Consider the following 20,893-nt stretch of genomic DNA (forward strand, 5'->3'; position numbering starts at 1 on the left):
AAAATAAATAGCTATTTAACAATAATAAGGACAATTTCTAAAGGATGTCAGAGGCAAAGAGGCATCACAGGGGAAGTAAATTTAAATCTCTAAGTGTCCAGGAAGACTTCAGAAAGGTGACTTAAGAAGTGTGTTTTCAAAATGAACTGGCGTCAGATAAGCAGAAGCAGGCACCGAAAGTAGAAGGCAATATATACACAAAGTCTACGTGAGGTTGCAGAGTCTGATAAAAGCATACAGTGGGTTAAAGGACTGCAAGAAGTCTCATGAGACGGGAATCATAGCGCCAGACATGACTAGATCTTAAGGAGTCCTGTATGCCTTGAATAGGGGTTTGGTCTTTATCATGCAGGCCACATGCATTAACAGCTCACCCCAAGAGTAAAACACTCTGAACACATACCCCTATTATTTATTTTTTATTAATTTTATTGAACAGAAGTCCTCCCCATCTGTGGTCTTGCTTTCCTCAGTTTCAGTTACCTCAGTCAATTGAGGTCCAAAAATATTATATGGAAAATTCCAGAAATAAACAGTTCACAAGTTTTACATTGTGTGCCATTCTGAGTAGTATGATAAAATCTCACACCACCTGCTCCATCCCAGAATCCCCAACCACAGACATCACCTGCTCCTGAGATCCAACCTTCACCATCATCACGGCTAGATGATCCAGGATCACCCAAGCAGATGATCCTCCTTCTGACTTAGAGTCAGAAGGTCAGTGGTAGCCTAACACTATGTCACAATGCCTATGTCATTTACCTCACTCCATCCCATCACACTGGCATTTTATCATCTCACATCATCACAAGAAGGGCAAGTACAGTAAAATAAGACATTTGGAGAAATCACGTTCACACAACTTTTATTATAGTGTATTTTATAATAGTTCTATTTTACTATTAGTTATTATCATCTTTTACTGTGCCCAATTTATAAGTTAAACTTTATCATAGGTATGTATGTATAGGAAAAAACATAGTATATATAAGGTTCAGTACTATCCACAGTTTCACACATCCACTGGGGGTTTTGGAACGTGTCCACTGTGGATAAGAGGGGACTACTGTATGCAATTTTTATCAATTACACACGTGTTACCACATTAATGTATTGAGTATGTTATAAAAATAGAAATTTTATAAGATGATGAAATAATATTTTTAAATAATTGTTGTTTTATGTATTAATGGCACCAAAATATTTTTGTTCTTCCTACAAGTTTCTATGAAAAACATGATTGGATATATTTTATTATTCTTTTAAAATCTTGGTTTAATATTTGGTGAAGTCTGGTTCTGTTTAGTTTATTTCAATACTTGGTTTTAAATGGCTTCATAGCTGAAATAAAATTTGCCCAAAGATGTTAAACACTCAACTACGGGTACAGATGTTGAATTCAAGACTACACTGCAGGGCTTCCCTGGTGGCACAGTGGTTGAGAGTCCGCCTGCCGATGCAGGGCACACGGGTTCGTGCCCTGGCCCGAAAAAATCCCACATGCCGCAGAGCGGCTGGGCCGGTGAGCCGTGGCCGCTGGGCCTGCGCGTCCGGAGCCTGTGCTCCGCGACGGGAGGGGCCCCAGTGGTGGGAGGCCCGCGTACCGCAAAAAAAAAAAATGGCTACCAAGATCTTACTATTCTAAATAGCTCTTGATCTCATCACCCCCTCTTCCATTCACATTCTGATTGCCTGTGTTCAGTCCTGACTTTTTTAACTGAGATATAATTGACATATAACATTGTCTTAGTTTCAGGTATACAACATAAAGATTTGATATGTGTATACACTGTATGGAAAATCATCACCACAAAAAGTCTAGTTAACATCCATAACCACACATAGTTATTTTTTTTCCTTGTGATGAGAACTTTTAAGATCTAGTCTCTTAGCAACTTTCAAATATATAATATAGTATTATAAACTATAGCCACCATGCTGTGCAGTCTATCCTCAGGACTTGTTTCTAAGTGAAAGTTTGTACCTTGACCCTCTTCACCCACCCATCCCCAACCCGCTGCCTTTGGCAACAACCAATCTGCTCCATTTCTGTATGAGGTGGGGTTTTTCTGGGGGGGGAGGTGAGAGGAGCATATAACTGAGGTCATCCAATAATTGTCTTTCTCTGTCTGACTTATTTCACTTAGCTTAATACCCTCAAGGTCCATCCATGTTGTTACAAATGGCAGGATTTTCTTCTTTTTTATGGCTGAATAATACTCCCCTCGTCTTTTCTTATTTGCAGAAGTCTCCTATTGGTCTCCCTGCCTGAAATCTTCAGGCTCGGGACTTCCCTGGTGGCACAGTGGTTAAGAATCCGCCTGCCAGTGCAGGGGACATGGGTTCAAGCCCTGGTCCGGGAAGATCCCACATGTCGCAGAGCAACTAAGCCCACGTGCCACAACTACTGAGCCTGAGCCCTAGAGCCCACGCGCCACAACTACTGAAGCCCACGCCCCACAACTACTGAAGCCCGTGCGCCTAGAGCCTGTGCTCCACAGCAAGAGAAGCCACCACAGTGAGAAGCCTGCGCACCGCAATGAAAAGTAGCCCCTGCTCGCCACAACTAGAGACAGCCCACACACAGCAATGAAGACCCAATGCAGCCAAAAATAAAATAAAAATTTTAAAAAAAAAAGACAAATCTTCACGCTCTCAAATCCACCCTGCTCAATATCCCATCCCCCAGAACCAAGGGGTTTTTCTAAAACACAAAACTGATTTGCTGTTCCCCTTGCAATTTTTAAATAGCCCCCCCGCTCCATTATCCACAGGCCCTTCACGCCCTGACCCAGCCTCATCACACACCACCAGGTACGTGCAGCACACTCCAGTCCCGTGGACATTTCCATTTCATGCCTAGAACACTCTTCTCCCCATCTTTGACCAACTCAACCATTTCTTCTGGAGGGAACTCTCCCTGATTGCCCTTTCCCAATCCCTGACTGCAGCTGATCAGCCAGCCCCTCCTTTATGACATTAACCTTGCCCTTCTGATTTGTAATAGCTTCTTTTCCTGCCTCTCTCCTTTTAAAGGAAAAACAACGTCTTTATCCATCTTTGTATCACCAGCACCTGGACTGTACCTGTCTCAACAAACACATAGTGAATAAATTGTGAGGTATGCAGGGGGAGTATAGTTCAGTTTTCAGAAATTGTGCTAGATAATGAGGGGCTGATTTGCTTCAAATCTGTAAATCCTTTGGTGTTTCAAATTAAATGGTAGGTCATTTGCATCAAATTTAATATTAGCACCAAACTAGTTTTTTTTCCCCTTTATTACGAGCTATTTTAATTGCCCTATTTAATGAAGCAGGCTATGCAAATAGGAAGGGAGTTTTAGATGTTTTTCTTGGAATGAATCTTTCCCACCTCCTCAGGCAGATCTGCAGTTATTCTTTTTCATTGCAGCACCTTCTATATAGCAGCTGCTCATAAATAAACAGATATGTATTACCCATTTTAACTGTTAGAAGAGGGCGTTCCTCCTGAAGTGACATGGAGTTTTTCCTGCCGACCCCACTTCCTTTGCAAACAGTTTGAAGGTCTGTCCTTTTCTCCTCCACTTTAAAGCACACTTGGCATCCCCTAGCTCCTTCCCACTGTCCTTCCATCCTCTTACAGATTCCTTTCTTCCACTGAGGTCTGTTCATTTGTTCAACAATAAACATCTACTGGACTTCAGCAATATGTCTGGCAGTGTGCTGGGCATTGGAAAAGCAAAGACTCAGAACAACCAGATGTCACTGCCTTGGGTTTTTTCACAAATCTTGTCATATCTCACTTTCAAAATGCTTTCAGCTCTCCCAGGCCTCTCCGCTGTCACTTGCCTCCAGATCAATCTTTTCATTCACCCAGGACCAAGGCACTCGACTCGGAGTCTTCCTCTGGATTCTCCAAAACAGACAACATCCTGGGTGACTCAAACATTCAAGAGGACAACCCTGGCCTCGTGGTTCCTTGAGGGTCTGCTCTGACCAACCACACCCATGACTGACCCTGACATCGTCCCCCAAAAGCTCTGGATTCTATGAAAACAGCCTCCTAACCATTCATCTGTCTCACTCTCTTGCTCTTCAAACAGCTGGGAGCCCTAGGACGGTAGGTGCACACAGACATGCCTTCCCCCCGACCCAGACCCCCCACCCCACGCCAAGGAGCTCCGGAGCCTCAGAGGTCTGCCTGACCTCCCCAAAGGAGGGCTTCATCACCGCTGTCTTCCTGCTGTGAGCGGACCTGCCACTTGTCACTTTGAATCCTTACCACTGCCACCCTCTTCTTCCACCCTCCTTCCCTCCATGTGTCTCTTCTCCTCGTGTTTTTCACTCAAATACTGACCTTTACATAGACACAGTCAATCAGCAAAACCCTTCCTCCAGTCAAGCGTAAGTGAATCACTCACTAATTCATTAAATTCAAAGATCTGAGCTCCTCTGAAGTGTCAGGCACTGTTCTGGGTGCTGGGAATACAGCTGTGAACAGGACATGTGAGAACAAGACATGGGACTGAGAGGAGACAAGGATATAAGTCCCACTGGGTTCAGCGCCTTAAAAAAAATGAAGGGCAAGGAAGATTGGGCAGGGGGCAGGGTGGTGGGACCTGCTATTATACCAGCTGCGCAGAGGTTAAACAGGGTAGGATGTGGACAGAAACTCAAGGCGGCAAGGGAGTGAGCAGTGCCCGTAAATGGGCAGCGCATCCAGCTAGCGGTAACAGCTCATGCAAAGGTCCTGAGGCAGGGATGTATCTGGAGTGCTTGCGGACAGAGAGGAGACTCAAGTAGCTGAAGCAGAGGGAGCCAGGAGGAGAGGGGTGGAGATGAGAGCAGAGAAGAGACGCAGAGTCAGATCGTGTTGGTCACTCTGAGGACTTTAGCTTTTACTCCGAGTGACATGGGAAGCCACTGGAGGATTTTGAACAGATTGTTCCATCTCATCTGAGTTTCGAAAGGATAACTCTGGCTGCTGAGTGAGTAGAGGGAAAGAGGGCCTTTATTTCCAGCTCTGACAAACACGAACGTCCATCCATTTCCAAGACATATAGGGATTAAATGAACATAACATACCACTTCTTCCACAGTGGCAGGACCTTTTGATCTCAGGCGAAGTGTCTCCCTTCCAGTACCAATCCTTCCTGTTGATGACTTTCCAGCTTTTGACCTGGGCTCCATGTCTATAAACATACAATGGATGGGGAAACGTACATATATTAAGAATTCCAACCAGTTGCTATAAAAGCTAATGAGTTTCCATCACAAATTTCTGTACAGTTATTGAAGAGATTTGATAAAAGCTATGCCTTCTGATAAAATTTCCCAAAACAAAATAAATTCACCTGTCATCCATTATTCTCATATGAGAGTCTCTGTGAGGTCTGCCTACAAGAAAAGGAAATACGTGAAATGTGCTGATCGGAAAGACTGGAAGTTATAAGGAATAAAAAATAAAACAGTCGGTTTTATTGTAAGAGTAAAGAGGTATATGTGGCAGGAAAGCAGAGGTAGGTGTGTAGCTGGACTTCATTAAGGTCGTAAAGAAGGGAAGGAGTCATGTCTTGATAGAAGACAGAGATGGAGGCACTATTATTGGAGGACCTACCTTCTGCTGGATGCTTTCAATACAAAATCCCATTTAATTCTTGGGCCAAACTATGAGGCAAGTTAGAGCCGTCATTTTACAGAAAAGGAAACTGAACTCAGTAAGGATCAGAGCTGGTATTCAAATCCAGGCCTTGTGACCCCAAAGTCTCAACAACACTTCACCACCACACCTCTTGGAAGCACAAGGGATAAATTCAGAGGTAACGGACCTCAAGAGGCTGGGAACAGGTTCCAAGGAAGGAGTTCCCCTCGCAAGGCAGACGACAACAGAGAGCAAGAGTCCACGAGAAGCCACTCCTTCCCTTCGCTGGTTTTCTACGTGTGTGTTTTGGTTTGGTTTTGGTTTTCCAGCATACCAAGAGTCACCCCCACTCCCAGACAGTAACATAAATGAGTAGAAGGGTAGGGTGGGAACTGAGGATAACTCCCAGGACGTACCCTATCGAGGCCACTCCAGTAACTGCTCTGTGAGAAGGTAGGCCCTGCACAGCCAGATCTTCTACTGGTTTTCAAAGCAGATGAACACTCAGTTTTGTGCCAACCTCCTGATTTTTAACTTTTGGCAACTAAATCAAACTTTTAAAAACAACATAATGTGCTCCGCAACAAGAGAAGCCACCACAGTGAGAAGACTGCGTGCCGCAACGAAGAGTAGCCCCTGCTCGCCGCAACTAGGGAAAGCCCGGGCACAGCGAGGATGACCAAACACAGCCAAAAATAAATTAATAATAAATTAAAGATACAAACAACGTAATGGCAAAAATAAAAAGTTTGTGGATCAGATTCTAATCATAGGCCACCGATTTATAACTTCTGCAGGTATCCCGGGTCCTCTTGACTGAGGACTCTGGCAGCAGTTTGGGGCACGGATGGAGGTGGGTGTGAGGAGACGCAGCACCAAGGCTGGGAGATAACTGAGCTGCAGTGCGGAGTCACAGGGCAGGCCGCAGTGTACGAGCAGGTGGTGAGGTCCATACAAAGCTCTCAAAACGTGGACGTCAAGTGGCCTGCACAAACACATCCTTCCTTAGAATCTAGGATAATGCCCATCTTCAGCAAGTCCTGTTTCACTACTGGGGATCTATTCTAAGGTGACTAAGGATTTTACATGTTAATTTTAACCTGCATTTGAGGACAGAGCCACCAAAACATAAAACACATAAGTTTTCCTCTGAGAGTGAAATTATTCAAAATAATCATGCAATAAATAGGGTAGTTCCCCTAAGCCAGAACCTCTCAATGGTGGCTGACGGTGCTCATGTTGACCACGTTGACCAGAGAGATGCTCAGACCAGAGCTGTGTCAGCACGTCTGCAGCATTTGCCTTGCCAGTCACACTGTGTCCCGTCCGAGGGAAGAACAGATTAACAGGAGATGCTCACTCAGCACAGGGTTTCCAAAAGAATGCCCAACGAAAAAGATGAGGCCAGTCTGTCACCAGCACTGTCCAGGATTCTATACTACCCAGTTTGGAGTCATGTACAGACCTACAGTGGTCAAGACAGCCTCACCTTAATGATGCTAACCTCCAAGATAAACAACCTTACACCCGCCCTCCCCCTATCACACACGCTACCCACCGCGATTTCACGAAGCAACCTGCTCTGTATAATTTGTCTTCCAATATAAATTTTCTACAGGGTGGCAAATGAAGCACTCAGCTAACACATGTCTTTGGTTTACAACTACATATACATTTCTAACTGTAAAGTAATACACTGGCATTCTGACTTAACAACGAGTCTTTTGTAAGTTTGGTAAGCAAGATATAACCCTGGAAAATTGCACAAGTTCTGGATACACTGAAGAAATTAAAGGTTCCTGGGATGTACGAAGCTAAGGACCCAGACTCTGGAACGTGGGAACTTCACGCAGGGAATGTCATCCAGGCTTGAGAAGTCGGCCAGCTGCCCTAGATGATGTCTCTGCTTACCTGGCTCTTACCTGCAACACCAGTAGCTAAAAGGGAAAATGAAATGTAGAACAGAAGTTTTTTTACTTGGTTTTATTTTTAATTTTTAATTCATTTATATTTTTAATTCATTAATTAATTTATTTTTGGCTGCATTGGGTCTTTGTTGCTGCACACAGGCTTTCTCTAATTGCGGTGTGCATGCTTCTCATCGTGGTGGCTTCTCTTGTTGTGGAGCATGGGCTCTAGGCACGCGGGTTTCAGTAGTTGTGACGCGTGGGCTTCAGTAGTTGTGGTGTGTGGGCTCTAGAGCGTAGGCTCAGTAGTTGTGGCGCAGGGGCTTAGTTGCTCCGCGGCATGTGGGATCTTCCTGGACCAGGGCTCGAACCCGTGTCCCCTGCATTGGCAGGCGGATTCTTAACCACTGCGCCACCAGGGAAGCCCCTAGGCTTTATTTTTTAAGCAGTTTTAAGTTCATAACAAATTGAGAAGACAGAGCTCTCCCATACACCTCTTGCCTCCACATATGCATCACCTCCCCCATGATCAATACCCCTCACCACAGGGCTACATTCGTTATAATCAATGAACCTACATGGACACATCATATCACCTAAAGTTCATAGTTATGTTAGGGTTCACTCCTGGTGTTGTACATTCTGTGGGTTTGGAAGAATGAATAATGACATGTATCCACCATCAGAGTATCATTCAGAGTAGTTTCATCGCCCTAAAAATCCTCTGTGCTCTGCTTGTGCACCCCAGATTTTTTTTTTAATCATTACATGTTTGTCATCTTCTCCTCGAAAGTGTTATCTCAAAACTAACCACTTGGTGGCACCAAAACAAAAGTTAAAATTTCACTTCTGGCTTAGACCAGCCTCCAGAAAGGCAGTTCTTGTGGCTAAAGAAATAGAAGCCATGTTTCTCCACAATCCTGATTCAGGGAAGTAAATCAACCGGTTTATACATGAAAACAGGCAGGATGGCCCTGTTCAGCCTCAGAGGGAAAAAAATGTTTTGCTTTTTTAATGTTTGCAAAGGTTGCTAGTCTGGCCTACTTTTAGGGTGCTGGCCGGTCTAAGCTTGTCGAACCAACCAGGCCAAGCCCTAGATCAGTCACTTCACTTCTCATGAACAGGTTTTCATAAGGCCTCTCTTGGGGCTGAATGATGAGAGGGATGCAATTCACACAGGAGATGCTGGTAATCGGCCTGCAGCTCGAAGGATTCACTAGACTCAGGGCTCCCCTCCTGCGTCACTTAGGGCACAGGACACTCAGAGCTCAGGGGTACACAGCTGCTCCCACAGCTGAGTGGGATGTCACCAAGAAGCAGTCGCCTTAGTTCCAAACCCTTCTGTGGCAACTGTATTTGTTACTCTAATTACATAATTGAATTTAAAACTACGTGAGCTGATGAAATAAGTGTGAAACACGGAGTTATTATTGCTAGGAAAACTAGGTTAACTGCTTTGGAAAGACTCCATAAGGGCGAGTTGCAAAAAAAAAAAAAAAAAAGGTGTGGGCAAAATGATGCTAGGAGATTAGGAAAAATATCTTTAAACATCCAGCATTTCACATATCTGGCTTTTAGATATCAAACAGAAACCATAGATGTGCGTTCAGGTTCTGATTACTAAAGCAAGACTTCATAGAACTCCAATTTGTGTCCTCTACTCAAAGAGCTTTTTACATCTAAAGAGTTGTAAAAGAACGCATATTTATATGTTTTAAAATAAAATGTTTATATCCACTTGTGTCATTCTTTATGATACCGTTTTAACTGGCATTTTCAATAAACAGACCAACCCCCAGTCCCTGCTACAACGTGAAGGTCAGGGGAGAGATGGGGAAATGGAGAAGACAGCAAGATGTCTGTCTCTAGTCCCACCCTGAGCCCCAGGGCAGGGGAAGAAGAGCACTGACAGCGGCCCAGGCCCTATCTTCAGGTGGAACACATGCAAGTGGTTTAGATCCCCAATGGACACAGGGTGACAGTGAGAAGGGTAGGCATTCTCCTGCTTCTGCACAGAACAAGATCTTGTTCTGGTCCCACAAGGGCCTGAGTTGGCCTGGAGTACAATTCATAGCAGGGGCAGAGCCATGATTTCCATGAGAGGGGGGCACATATGGACACCTCTGTGCCCAGCAAGAGATAGACTTCAGAATCAGAGAACTTGAGTTAAAACCCAGCTCCACCATTTACAAATTGTGAGAGCTTAAGGAATAAGTTCTTATCTGTACAAGAACACTACTGAAACCAAGTGAGGCCCTGTGGGACTCCCAAGCACAGAGGCTCTTTTGTCCCGTTTCTTGTGGGCAAGGCTCCAGCCTCTATGACCTTCCCTGAGTTCCAAAGGGCAGATTCCAACAGTTGTTAATCAAGGGAGAAGCAGCCATGAAACCACCTGAGGCCAGATTAAAGGGACCAGAGAAGCTCATCAAGATTAGCCGACCACCTGAGCTGAGATTAAGGGCGTGCAGGCCCTGCTCAACCCTAATCTTGTCACAGACCCTCACCTTTGAACCACTGTTATAAAACCCTCATCAAATCCTCCTGGGTTGGGACACATAGTTTTTCAAGGCAGAAGCCCGGTGTGTCTCCCTTTGCCTGGCAAAGTAATAAAGCTATCCTTTTCTACTTCACCCAGAACTCTGTCTCCAAGATTTGATTCGGCACCCGAGTACAGAGAGGTCGATCTCTCGGTAACACTACCTACATAGGATGTTGTCTTAAGCATTCAAGTGGCTGCCGTATGAAAGGTGCTTTGCCCAGTGGTCTGGCTCATACACAGAGAGCTGCTACTGCTGTTGGACTTGCTTCTGCTGACACGGTCCACACTGGACAGACAGCCATCTGCTTGTCCCATGCTCTCCCAAACAAAACCATTTGCACTGCTTTTCCCAGGATGAGAAACATGCAGAAGTCTCTCTTCAAATGTTCAGAAAACTGTCACTTCAAATACAAAGGTCTCCTTTTTATTCTATCTTCTATAGAACTGTGATTTTTTTCCCCCTTCCATTTACAGGGGAGTAGAAACAACAGATGACCCATTACCCTACTCAGATTCGCCAAAGTGGCTGAGTTTAAGCCCAGCTCCTCGGGGGGGCGGGGGCACTCAGCAGTGGGGGCCCTCCAGTGTCCATCTCATGGGACCTCTGACCCCCATTCAAAACGTCCTGTTAGAGTTACATGACACCGTGTGGGCAAGAGGGCAGACACATCAACACTCCAACCTGGAAACTTAGAGTCCCCTCCCCTAACCACCCATGTAGGTGAACTAAGCTACTTCACCAAATTCACTAATCCATTTCTATAATTTCCACCTCTGGAGTTCGACAGCATCAAAAATGGTGGCCATATGGCAACTCAGGCAGGACTTTGCAGGATGTGTATACCAATGACTTTCAGCACTGCAGGCCCAGAAGTGCTTTCTTCCAGTGTTCCCAGAACTGACCTGAGTCTTAGGGATTGATTCACACTAACCAAATTCACAAGAATAGACGTCATTCATCAATGTATTAATCATAGGGAGGGATGGTATCAAAGGTCCAAGTGGGCTCCCATGCTTCATTCTCATGAACCCAAAACTTCCTGGGGAAAATGTCCAAGCAGAGACCCAGCCATGAAGGTCTAAGACAGCAAGGCTACATGGGAAAAGGGGAAGGGATCATGCTCCAGGCCATGAGTTCCAAGACTCCAAAAGCAAGGAGTGGAGAGTTGATATTTTAGAGTCCCTCCCAACTGGGTGACTCTCAGTTTACCACGCCTCTACCCCTCTTGGGAATAATTCACTTGAAACTTTCTTCCCACTGGGTACCTGAGAAGTTTAGTGTGCATGGATGATACCAGAGAAAAGGACTTGGGCACAAAGGATAACTCTCACAGTCCAAGGCTGCAAACAGGTAGTTCAGTGACATGTGGTCCACAGACATGTTTGTGAAGTGTGCAACGTTTTCAGATTTTTTTAATTAGTTGCCAACTTTTAAAATTTGGGTGATTTCTCATCAAAATTCAAATTTTAAGTTTCTCTTGGAGACTGACGCATGCCTACAAAACAGTAATAATTAGGGTCGACAACTTTACTTTGGGGTTTGCAGCTCTCTGCCCTCATTTTCAGACAATCTCTCAAGGTATAGAATTTCTCACTACATATGGCTATAAAGCGTTATATGCTGTTTCATATACTAGTGTTATTCTTAGACTGCAGTCTTATTTCAAAGGAATAAATATACACACATACATCTACACTATAATTCATCTAGGGGCAAAAACATAGATCATCTGGGAAAATTAAAGGTAACTTTTTTAACTGATCATTTAATATGTCCCAGGTACTAGAAATTCTTGATAAGTTCTTTTATTTAATCTTCACAACACTATTACAAGGTAGGTATTACTCTAATTTTACAACTAAACTTACAGTTGAGGCTTGGAGAAGTAAGATGATTTCATCAAGGTCATAGACAACTGGTAAGTGGTAGAGCTAGGCTACCCCAGAGCCACTGCCTGATTTTATATTCTCTTAAAGATTATGAGTTGCCATTGGTAACAGACATTAGTTGGCTGTCTTCTCAGTACCCAGTGGTCATGAGGATCACTGTGGTACAGGGGAAGCTGATTGCTCCCAGCTTCAGGGATGGGACACACGAATGGGCCAAGCTAACTGATCCCCTTCATCACAGTGATTGTTTCAGAGGTGGACATGGGAACAAAGGTAACTCAGAAAAAAATCTAAGGACTTTTGCTAGAAATTCTGAGGCAAGGACACTCTCTTTTTCTGTTCTATGTAAATAAGGAAGCACATGGTCCCAGCCATTGCTGATCACCATCTTGGGATACGTTAAGGATGTATGGATGATGAAGCTGATGCCTCAGGCAGCAGAGCACAAAGGAAGGGCAAGAAACAGGGTCCTGATCACATTGTACGGGCCCTACATAGAGCTTTGCTAATGCCGGCATCACTCACGGACGGTTGATTTATAAGCTTCCCTTTTCTGCATTAGCCAGGGTCATAAGGTTTTCCACTGTTTCCAAGTGAAAGATACCTCACAGATGCAGAATTGTGTCTGAGCAATGAAGCAACCCTTCTAAAGAGACCTTCCAATGCTTGGACATACATAAATGACACTGTCCATAAACAGCTGGTGTGCTCACTTCCCTACCTCGACCTCCGACACTCCCTCCCTCCCTCCCTCCCTCTCTCTCTCTCTCTCTCTCTCTCTCTCCCCCCACCCCTCTCTCAGAGTAGCTGACATAAAATCTAGCTTTGCCCCAGAATTTAAAACTTTAACTATTCATTCCCTTTTTCTATGTCTCCTTCCTCTCTCCAACATTCTTCAGACTTCTTTAGAATAGCTATGCTGTTTTTTTTGTTTTGATCGAGCTGGTAGGGTGCTGGGGCGGATACGAAGGAAAAGGAGATAAGTGGATGCCACATACACAAGGTGGCTATCGGATCAAAAGGGCTGGCAACACATGACCCAATCCACCCAAAAAAAAAAAAAAAAAAAGGCTACACAAAGTTGCTCTTAACTGTTCCTTTAATGAGACTGAACAGTGTAAGACAAGTGTCAGAAGGGAAATAACTATGCCCAAAATCATCTTGTTCTCTAGGTAAGGTGTCATTTGAGAAAAACTCAACCCTATTTTCATAACTCCCTGAAATTACAGGCAAAAGTTAATGTGCATCTCTGGGATAATTTTAATCCAGAGGGGACTGTGTCACCAAAAATATTACAAACCTCGGGACTCTAACACGAGGAAGTTAAAAGGATGGCTAAAGTATTTTTATCCTTTTATACTTATTTTATTCCATAGTATGATTTTATGGGAATTCAAAAATCAAAAATCAAAAATTGTTCACTTTTATTCATGGTTTATTACACATATTTTTCCTCCACCTTTTAAAAAGTTTAGTAATTTACAAAAACAATCCTGCCAGGCTTCCCTGGTGGCACAGTGGTTAAGAATCCGCCTGTCAATGCAGGAGACAAGGGTTCGAGCCCTGCTCAGGGAAGATCCCACGTGCCGCGGAGCAACTAAGCCCGTGCGCCACAACTACTCAGCCTGCGCTCTAGAGCCCGTGAGCCACAACTACTGAGCCCGAGTGCCACAACTACTGAAGCCCATGCGCCTAGAGCCCGTGCTCCACAACAAGAGAAGCCACCCAATGAGAAGCCCGAGCACCGCAACGAAAAGTAGCCGCCGCTCTCCGCAACTAGGGAAAGCCCGCGCGCAGCAACGAAGACCCAAGGCAGCCAAAACTAAACATAAATAAATAAATAAAATAAAATAAAATGTCTAGTTCATATTAAAAAAAACCACAGGGGGCTTCCCTGGTGGCGCAGTGGTTGGGAGTCCGCCTTCCGATGAGCGGGACGCGGGTTCGTGCCCCGGTCCGGGTGGATCCCGCGTGCCGCGGAGCGGCTGGGCCCGTGAGCCATGGCCGCTGGGCCTGCGCGTCCGGAGCCTGTGCTCCGCAACGGGAGAGGCCGCAACAGTGAGAGGCCCGCGTAACGCAAAAAAAAAAAAAAAAAAAACACACAATCCTGTCAATTTAAAAAGTTGATACAATGTAATCTACCACATTTCTAACATGGAACCATTTAAGATAATGTTAAAGAAAGCTGTTTAAAATAAGTATGATCATACAGTTAAAAATTATAAAGCTACTAAAAGTGGAATGATTCCGTTTCTCTACTTCCTAGACTAGGAATGCTAGACTTTTTTTTAAATAATTGTTTTCTGGTTATAAAAGTTAATATTTTGTAATTAAAACGTGAGAAACACAAGAAACCTAAAGAAACAAGTCATTCATAAACACACCACCACAGATAACTGTTAACATTTCAATATACATATACTGCAAGTCACTTCTTCTACATGTAAAGATAGTTTTTTACAAAAAACGGGATATTACTGTACATTGTTTTGTAATCTGTCTTTTCACTTAATATATCAAGCATTTTCCCATACACAAAGGGAACTGTTTATCTGCTTACATTTTTCTGAAGGCATACTCTGACAGTTTTGAGTATAATTTGTCAGATCCATTGTCTTACAATTACATGACACTTCCCATTATACAATGGGAAGAATGTGTATTATTAGAAATGTGTATTATTAGAAAAAGAGCAATTAGACCAATAAGTTATATTATCTTCACACTGTTCTACCATATTAAGGAAGCCACTTCCATGTTAGCATCAGTTTTGACCCCTTCATCCTACATGGCTATTTTAATTATCAAGCTTACAGACAGCTGAGAACTATTATCTACCTTCCACTCATGGTTGTTATTAATTCCAAAGGCTCCTTAAACATTGTAGTTCTAAGAGAAATCAATCACTGTTTAGGGTAAGTGACATGGGAAATACAGATTACAGAGCTTTCAGTATTATAGATTATAATAATTTTACCTTTCTTAGATTAAAAACATGAGCATTTAATAAGTTTTCCCTTAGAGAGAGTTTATAGCTAGAGTAGAAGAGAGTGACTATTTAGCCTAGGTCTTTATCCAGCTGAGTCTTTACACTGAAAACACATTTATCGGTTACACCCAGCGTTCATCTAACACATTGCCACACCCCACAAAAGAGAACTTGGCTCTTCATTTATCTTCTTCCATAGTATTTTTGTGGTAAATGCCAAACCAATGTCTAGCTAGATATAAGAAAGGCAGAACAAACTCTATGACATGAAAAGATGATTAAGTGGCATGTTCTAGCCCCCAAATTTGTCACTGTGAGTGCTTTAAACCTTTGCCAAAAAATACATGAGAGTGCCACTGTCACATAAAATGCAATACATCTAAAATTAAACTTCTCTCCCTTTCTCCCAAACCATTACTACATCCAATGGCCCCATTTCCAATGATCACTTTTATCACAGGCTCCAACGATAGAAACCTGGGGTTACATCTGCTTATTCCAAACCTTCTCTCTCCCTCTCTTAGCTAAAGTGCATCAACCCATCTCTAACCTCTAGTTGTGCCTCTGCAGTATTACTCAGGCTTTCTTCTTTCATGCGAATTCCCACTGCTGCCTCCAATCCCAGCCCTTATTATTTCCTCCTGGACTACTGCAGCAGCTTCTGACGTGGTTTCTCCTCCAATCAAATACAGCCAACATTCCTCCTCCGGGCTTAAGTCCCCAGAGTCTATTTCATCATTTCATTCTTCAGTTCTAATATCTCCATGGTTCCCTATTATCCTCTCCGACAAGCTCAGGTTCCCCACCTAGTTTTCAGAGGTCTTCTTAACACGGCCTGGAGCTATTTTTGCAGCCTGATTTGCTGCAGTCCCTCCAAGACTCTTTTCCACAGGAAACCCTCCTTCCTTGTCTGTACTTCCCCTGCCATCCTGCAAGGCCAAGTTCAAGTGCAATCTTCTTCAGGAATCTTTCTCACCTACTCCTATCTTTCCCCTCTTTAAACACCCACTTAAATGTCTGTAGTGGATTTAAATTTTTGCTCCACAGCTCTGGAGAAAAGAAATGTCAGGTTGAATCTGACTGGGAGCCCCTCACTCCACAGGTTTGGTGAGAAACTGAGTCTTGGTTTTTGCTTTGGGAGTCTCCCCTTCTCGGGATCCAGAGGGCTGATATGGTGCTCAGTCCAACATAGATCCTACTCTGAAGCTTGACCTCCAAGTCAGGGTGTCCAAGCCCAGGGCACAGGGGGTCTTTCACCTCCGATGGCAAGGTCACAGCTCTCACAGCCCTGATATCCCTTTGCAACTCTATCAGGAGTCCTATCACTTCTCATGGGGAGTTACATGGGAATGGGACACTGGTCCTTGATACTGGTGGGACATGCTATATAAGCCATCTGTCCCATGGCTTATCACTTTGGGAAAATTCCTTCGCAATCTTACCACGGCTCCCAGCCTCCCCCCCTCTCAGCTTCAGGACCCTTCTCCGTCATGGACAAATCAGCTCTCAGCTGAACTGCCCTTCGTTTAAATCTGCATTACAGCACGTATCATATGGTTTGCATTATAGTCTAAGAGGCAGTAACACATACTGTTAAGCGCAGAAGCCTCAGGAGCAAACAGGAATGGAGTACTATGACCTCAGGGAGGTATTCAACTGCCCAAAGCCTCAGTTAACTTATCTAGAAAACCTTCATAGGAATGACACAAGGATTGAATCAGGCCGGAATAGAAGTCCTAGTAGCAATGACTTACATTTATGCAGCACTGTGTGCCAAGCACTATTCTAAGTGCTCTACCTATATTAACACATTCAATCCCCACAACACTTTATGGATAAGTAAACAGGCATAGAAGGGAGTAAGTAAGTAGTCCAAGGTCACATAGGAAGTAAGCAGCAGAGGTAGGAATTCAACCCAAGCAGTGTGGCTCAGAATCTATGCCTTTAACCATTATACCATATTGCTTCTAATAAGCAATTGCTTCAAATGGTAGCTATTACGGTTATTGATAAACTACCTGATTCTTTTTTTTGGGGGGGGGGGGGGTTCGCAGGCCTCTCACTGTTGTGGCCTCTCCCGTTGCGGAGCACAGGCTTTGGACGCACAGGCTCAGCGGCTAGGCCGTGGGATCTTCCCGGACCGGGGCACGAACCCGTGTCCCCTGCATCGGCAGGCGAACTCTCAACCACTGCGCCACCAGGGAGGCCCAAACTACCTGATTCTTAATATATCTGCCTCCTTATGTAAATTGCAAGCTCCTTGAGGACAGGAAACATGCTGACTCATCCATTACAGCTGTTAGGGGCTGGCTCTGGAGGCTCACTGCAGGGGTTAGAAGCCTACCTCCCGCGTTCACTAGCTAACTCTAAAATCTTGGACAGATTGCTTAACTTTTTAGAATGGCTGTAAGGATTAAATTATTTCCGACTTAGAAAGTACTTAGAAAAGTGAACGGCAGCTATGACAATGACATACTGATATAGTTCATTATTTGATATGAGATGTGATTTACCATCTGTCTTTCCACGATCCGGAAGAGTGCCAGAGTTCTCAACAAATATTTGCTAATCACCAACTCACCCACATTGTTTGTCTTGCTTCATGTGGGGTTCATCCTGTTTCTAAAATTACTCCTTAAAGAAAGGGCTACACCTTCAAGATAGTATCAGTAGTAATAATAGCAGCTAACTTCCACCAAAGACTTATATGCACCAGGGACTGTTCTGATTGTTTTTGTGTTTAATCATTTAATCCTCACAATGGCCCAATGTGGTCGATATTATTATCTTTACTTTTTGTGTGAGGAAACCAAAGCACAGAAAGGTTAATTCACCCAATGTCACATTAACACACAGCCCATATGTGGCAGAGTCTACGTACTTAACTACTTACACTTTGTTGTCCCTTTTGTAACTTTTTTCATATTCCACAGGATATTTAGTAGAATTCAGTATATATAAAAGTACCGGACTTCCCTGGTGGCACAGTGGTTAAGAATCCACCTGCCAATGCAGGGGACATGGGTTCGAACCCTGGTCCGTGAAGATCCCACATGCCACGGAGCAACTAAGCCCGTGCGCCACAGCTATTGAGCCTGTGCTCTAGAGCCCGTGTGCCACAACTACTGAAGCCCAAGAGCCTAGAGCCCATGCTCCACAACAAGAGAAGCCACCGCAATGAGAAGCCCGCGCACCGCAACAAAGAGTAGCCCCAGCTCGCCGCAACTAGAGAAAGCCCAGGCGCAGTAACGAAGACCCAACGCAGCCAAAAATAATTAAGAAAGAAAAAAAAAGTACCAAAAGCACTGTTGCTTGAAAAGTGTTCACTCAAAATAGCATGAATAGTAGAGAGTATTTTTTTAATGTTTGAAGTGTCTATCTAAGAAGTCATAATACTTAAAAGCCAAAGTTTCTCTTAATAGCAAATAGACTTAGTCTTTGAAAATGAGCACATTAGTTAAGCTGAATCACGAAGATGAGGTACAAGTTTTCCAGCTGTGAATGACTCAAGGGAATCGGACGTACTTCACATACTGAACATCCTATTCTGATGGGCACATAGCACAGAAATGAGGTCTCTAAAAGAAGACATAGCCCAGAGATCTGTAACAAAATCTAACCCCAAAACAACGACTATCGATGCTTTAGGAGGCCAACATTCTTTCAACTCCCTTTGTTTTCAAAACACTTTACTGATACATTTCATACCTCCTTCCACAAACCTCTTTCCATAAAGTGGAACAATTACAAATTAAAGAAATTCTCCAGGATAAGTTAAGTGGAGACTCATCTAAATAAAATCAAGGCGTCATAACATTTAATAATTAAAAGGCCTCGTAAGAAAACAAACCAGTTGAACTAGTCTGATCCTTCAGCCAGTTAAATGGAAGAATGAATTTTCACAGCCCTGGGAAAATCTAGGTTTACAGGGCAAACTCTGAAGGGTTGAGCTCATTGTGGAGACATGTTCCTTTTCACTGGCTAAAGAGAAAAGGAAGTGAGCCATGCCCTAAAAAAATTACCACTAGAGACATTCCAGCCGATACTTGATAAGAACTGGGAAGGCTGCCATCAACTCATGGCTAGAAGATGGAAAATTTGGATTGGAATGCAGCTGACCAGGAGAAACCATGTTAGGTATGAATAAGATTTCCCATTAAATTACAAGTTTTCAACAAGGGGGTCATTTAAACCAGTCATTTTCAAATGTTTTTGTTTTTTGTTTTCTGTGGTTTTTTTGCTGTGACACAGTGACAAATATATATAATACATTATATCATGACATATATTACATATCTGAGACACCCATATGCATACACAGAAACATTGAAACTGAAACAATGCTTACCCTTACTAGGCACAAAGCACTATGAAATTTTCAGTTCTATTCTACTTTGTGCTCCGAACACACTAGTTGAGACCTACTGGCTGAAAAACAGCTATTTAAACCAGCAGAGGAGATTCTGAGGGTACGTTTTATAATAGTGTTTATTCCTCCCTCAGAGTCCCATAGCCAACATAGGAAAGCTGCGATGGCGCGTCTGCTCTTGGGACAAGTGACTTGTTCCTTGAGTGCTTGGGTAAAGGCCACCCAGAAGCTGGCTCTTCCAAGTCCAGCCATTCCTCACTGTGCTGACTCCTTCTCTTTCTATCCCTTGAATGTTGGGGTTCCCCCAGGGCTCTGTTTTTGGCCTTTTTCTCTTATTACTCTGAGTAACTGGATCTACTTCCATGGCTTCAAGTTACTCAGAAATCCCATTCCCTAGGCCCCAATTCTAAATGCCCATCTACGTCTAACGCATTTCCAACTGAACTGTCCCACAGATTTCAAACTTGTAAGGCCAAAATGGTACTGTAAGTACAATCTCTCTTCCCTGTCTCCTCGCCCAAATCTTTCTTTTCCAGTTTTCCTCCTTTCAAGGAAGAGCACCACACACAATCCACAGATCTGTGGATGATCATTTGCAACTTCTTTTCCTATACCTCAACATCCAATGCGTTACCAATTTTACCTTCTTAATATTCAGTGGTATGCAGGTAAATGTTTAAGTCACCTTTCCAGGTTAAAAAAAAAAAAAAGCCCTGCCTTGCAGCACTTCTCTATTTCTGTGACACAAATACCACACCAGAGCCAATTTCAAGCAACCGACTTGATGCCACTGAACATGGAATTGAAAAGAGACGGGCACTAATGGCTCCAGCACACCACCATCTAATCCTCAGAACCATTTCTTATCTCCATGCCTACTGGCACTGTCTCCGGATTTCATCTTGCTTCTCCTCAACACAATAGAGTCTTTACTGACTTCCTGACCTTTTACTCATACCCTACCTCTGTGACATAGTCTCCAAAATACCTCTCTAAAATCCAGGTCTCATTATGCTTCTCCCCTGCCTAAACCCCTTCAGTGGTTCTCCACTGTCCACTCTTTATCTATATACATAAGGCCCTTGATAATTTGGTGCCCACTGACTCTTGGGCTTTGTCTCTTGCCACACCACAACCTATAACCTCTATTCCAATCACACCCACATACATCATATTCTAAGGTATATGATACTGCTTCATGCTTCTGCACCTTTGTTTGTTCTATTCCTACTCCCTAGGACAACCTTCCCTGATTCGTTCCTTGAGTAAGCCTCTTAGGATTCAGCTCAAACTCCTTCTCCAGGAAGCTTTTCCTAAACTCCTTGGTTGGTTTGATGTATCCCACTTTTAGACCTCCAGTACATTCTATCACCTCTAACACCCTTTATTGAAATTTTTTCATATCCATCTCTTCTCACTAGACATGAGTTGTTTTTCTTTTCTTTTCTTCTTCTTTTTTTTTTTTTTTGGCTGTGTTGGGTCTTTGCTGCTGCACTGGCTTTCTCTAGTTGCAGCGAGCGGGGGCTACTCTTCGTTGCGGTGTGCAGGCTTCTCATTGTGGTGGCTTCTCTTGT

General features: G+C 43.6%; 1 protein-coding gene across 1 annotated transcript in view; it reads right to left on the minus strand.

Moving 5' to 3' along the window:
- The window catches only part of GIPC2 (GIPC PDZ domain containing family member 2), an 88,365-nt gene that overhangs the window by 23,864 nt on the left and 43,608 nt on the right, over positions 1–20,893 (minus strand). Inside the window, exon 4 of the mRNA XM_004279934.4 lies at positions 5,070–5,176. Coding sequence (XP_004279982.1) covers positions 5,070–5,176 — 107 coding nt within the window. The remainder of the gene's footprint in view (positions 1–5,069; positions 5,177–20,893) is intronic.

The sequence above is a fragment of the Orcinus orca genome, chromosome 1, assembly GCF_937001465.1.
Source record: "Orcinus orca chromosome 1, mOrcOrc1.1, whole genome shotgun sequence".
Lineage (NCBI taxonomy): Eukaryota > Metazoa > Chordata > Mammalia > Artiodactyla > Delphinidae > Orcinus > Orcinus orca.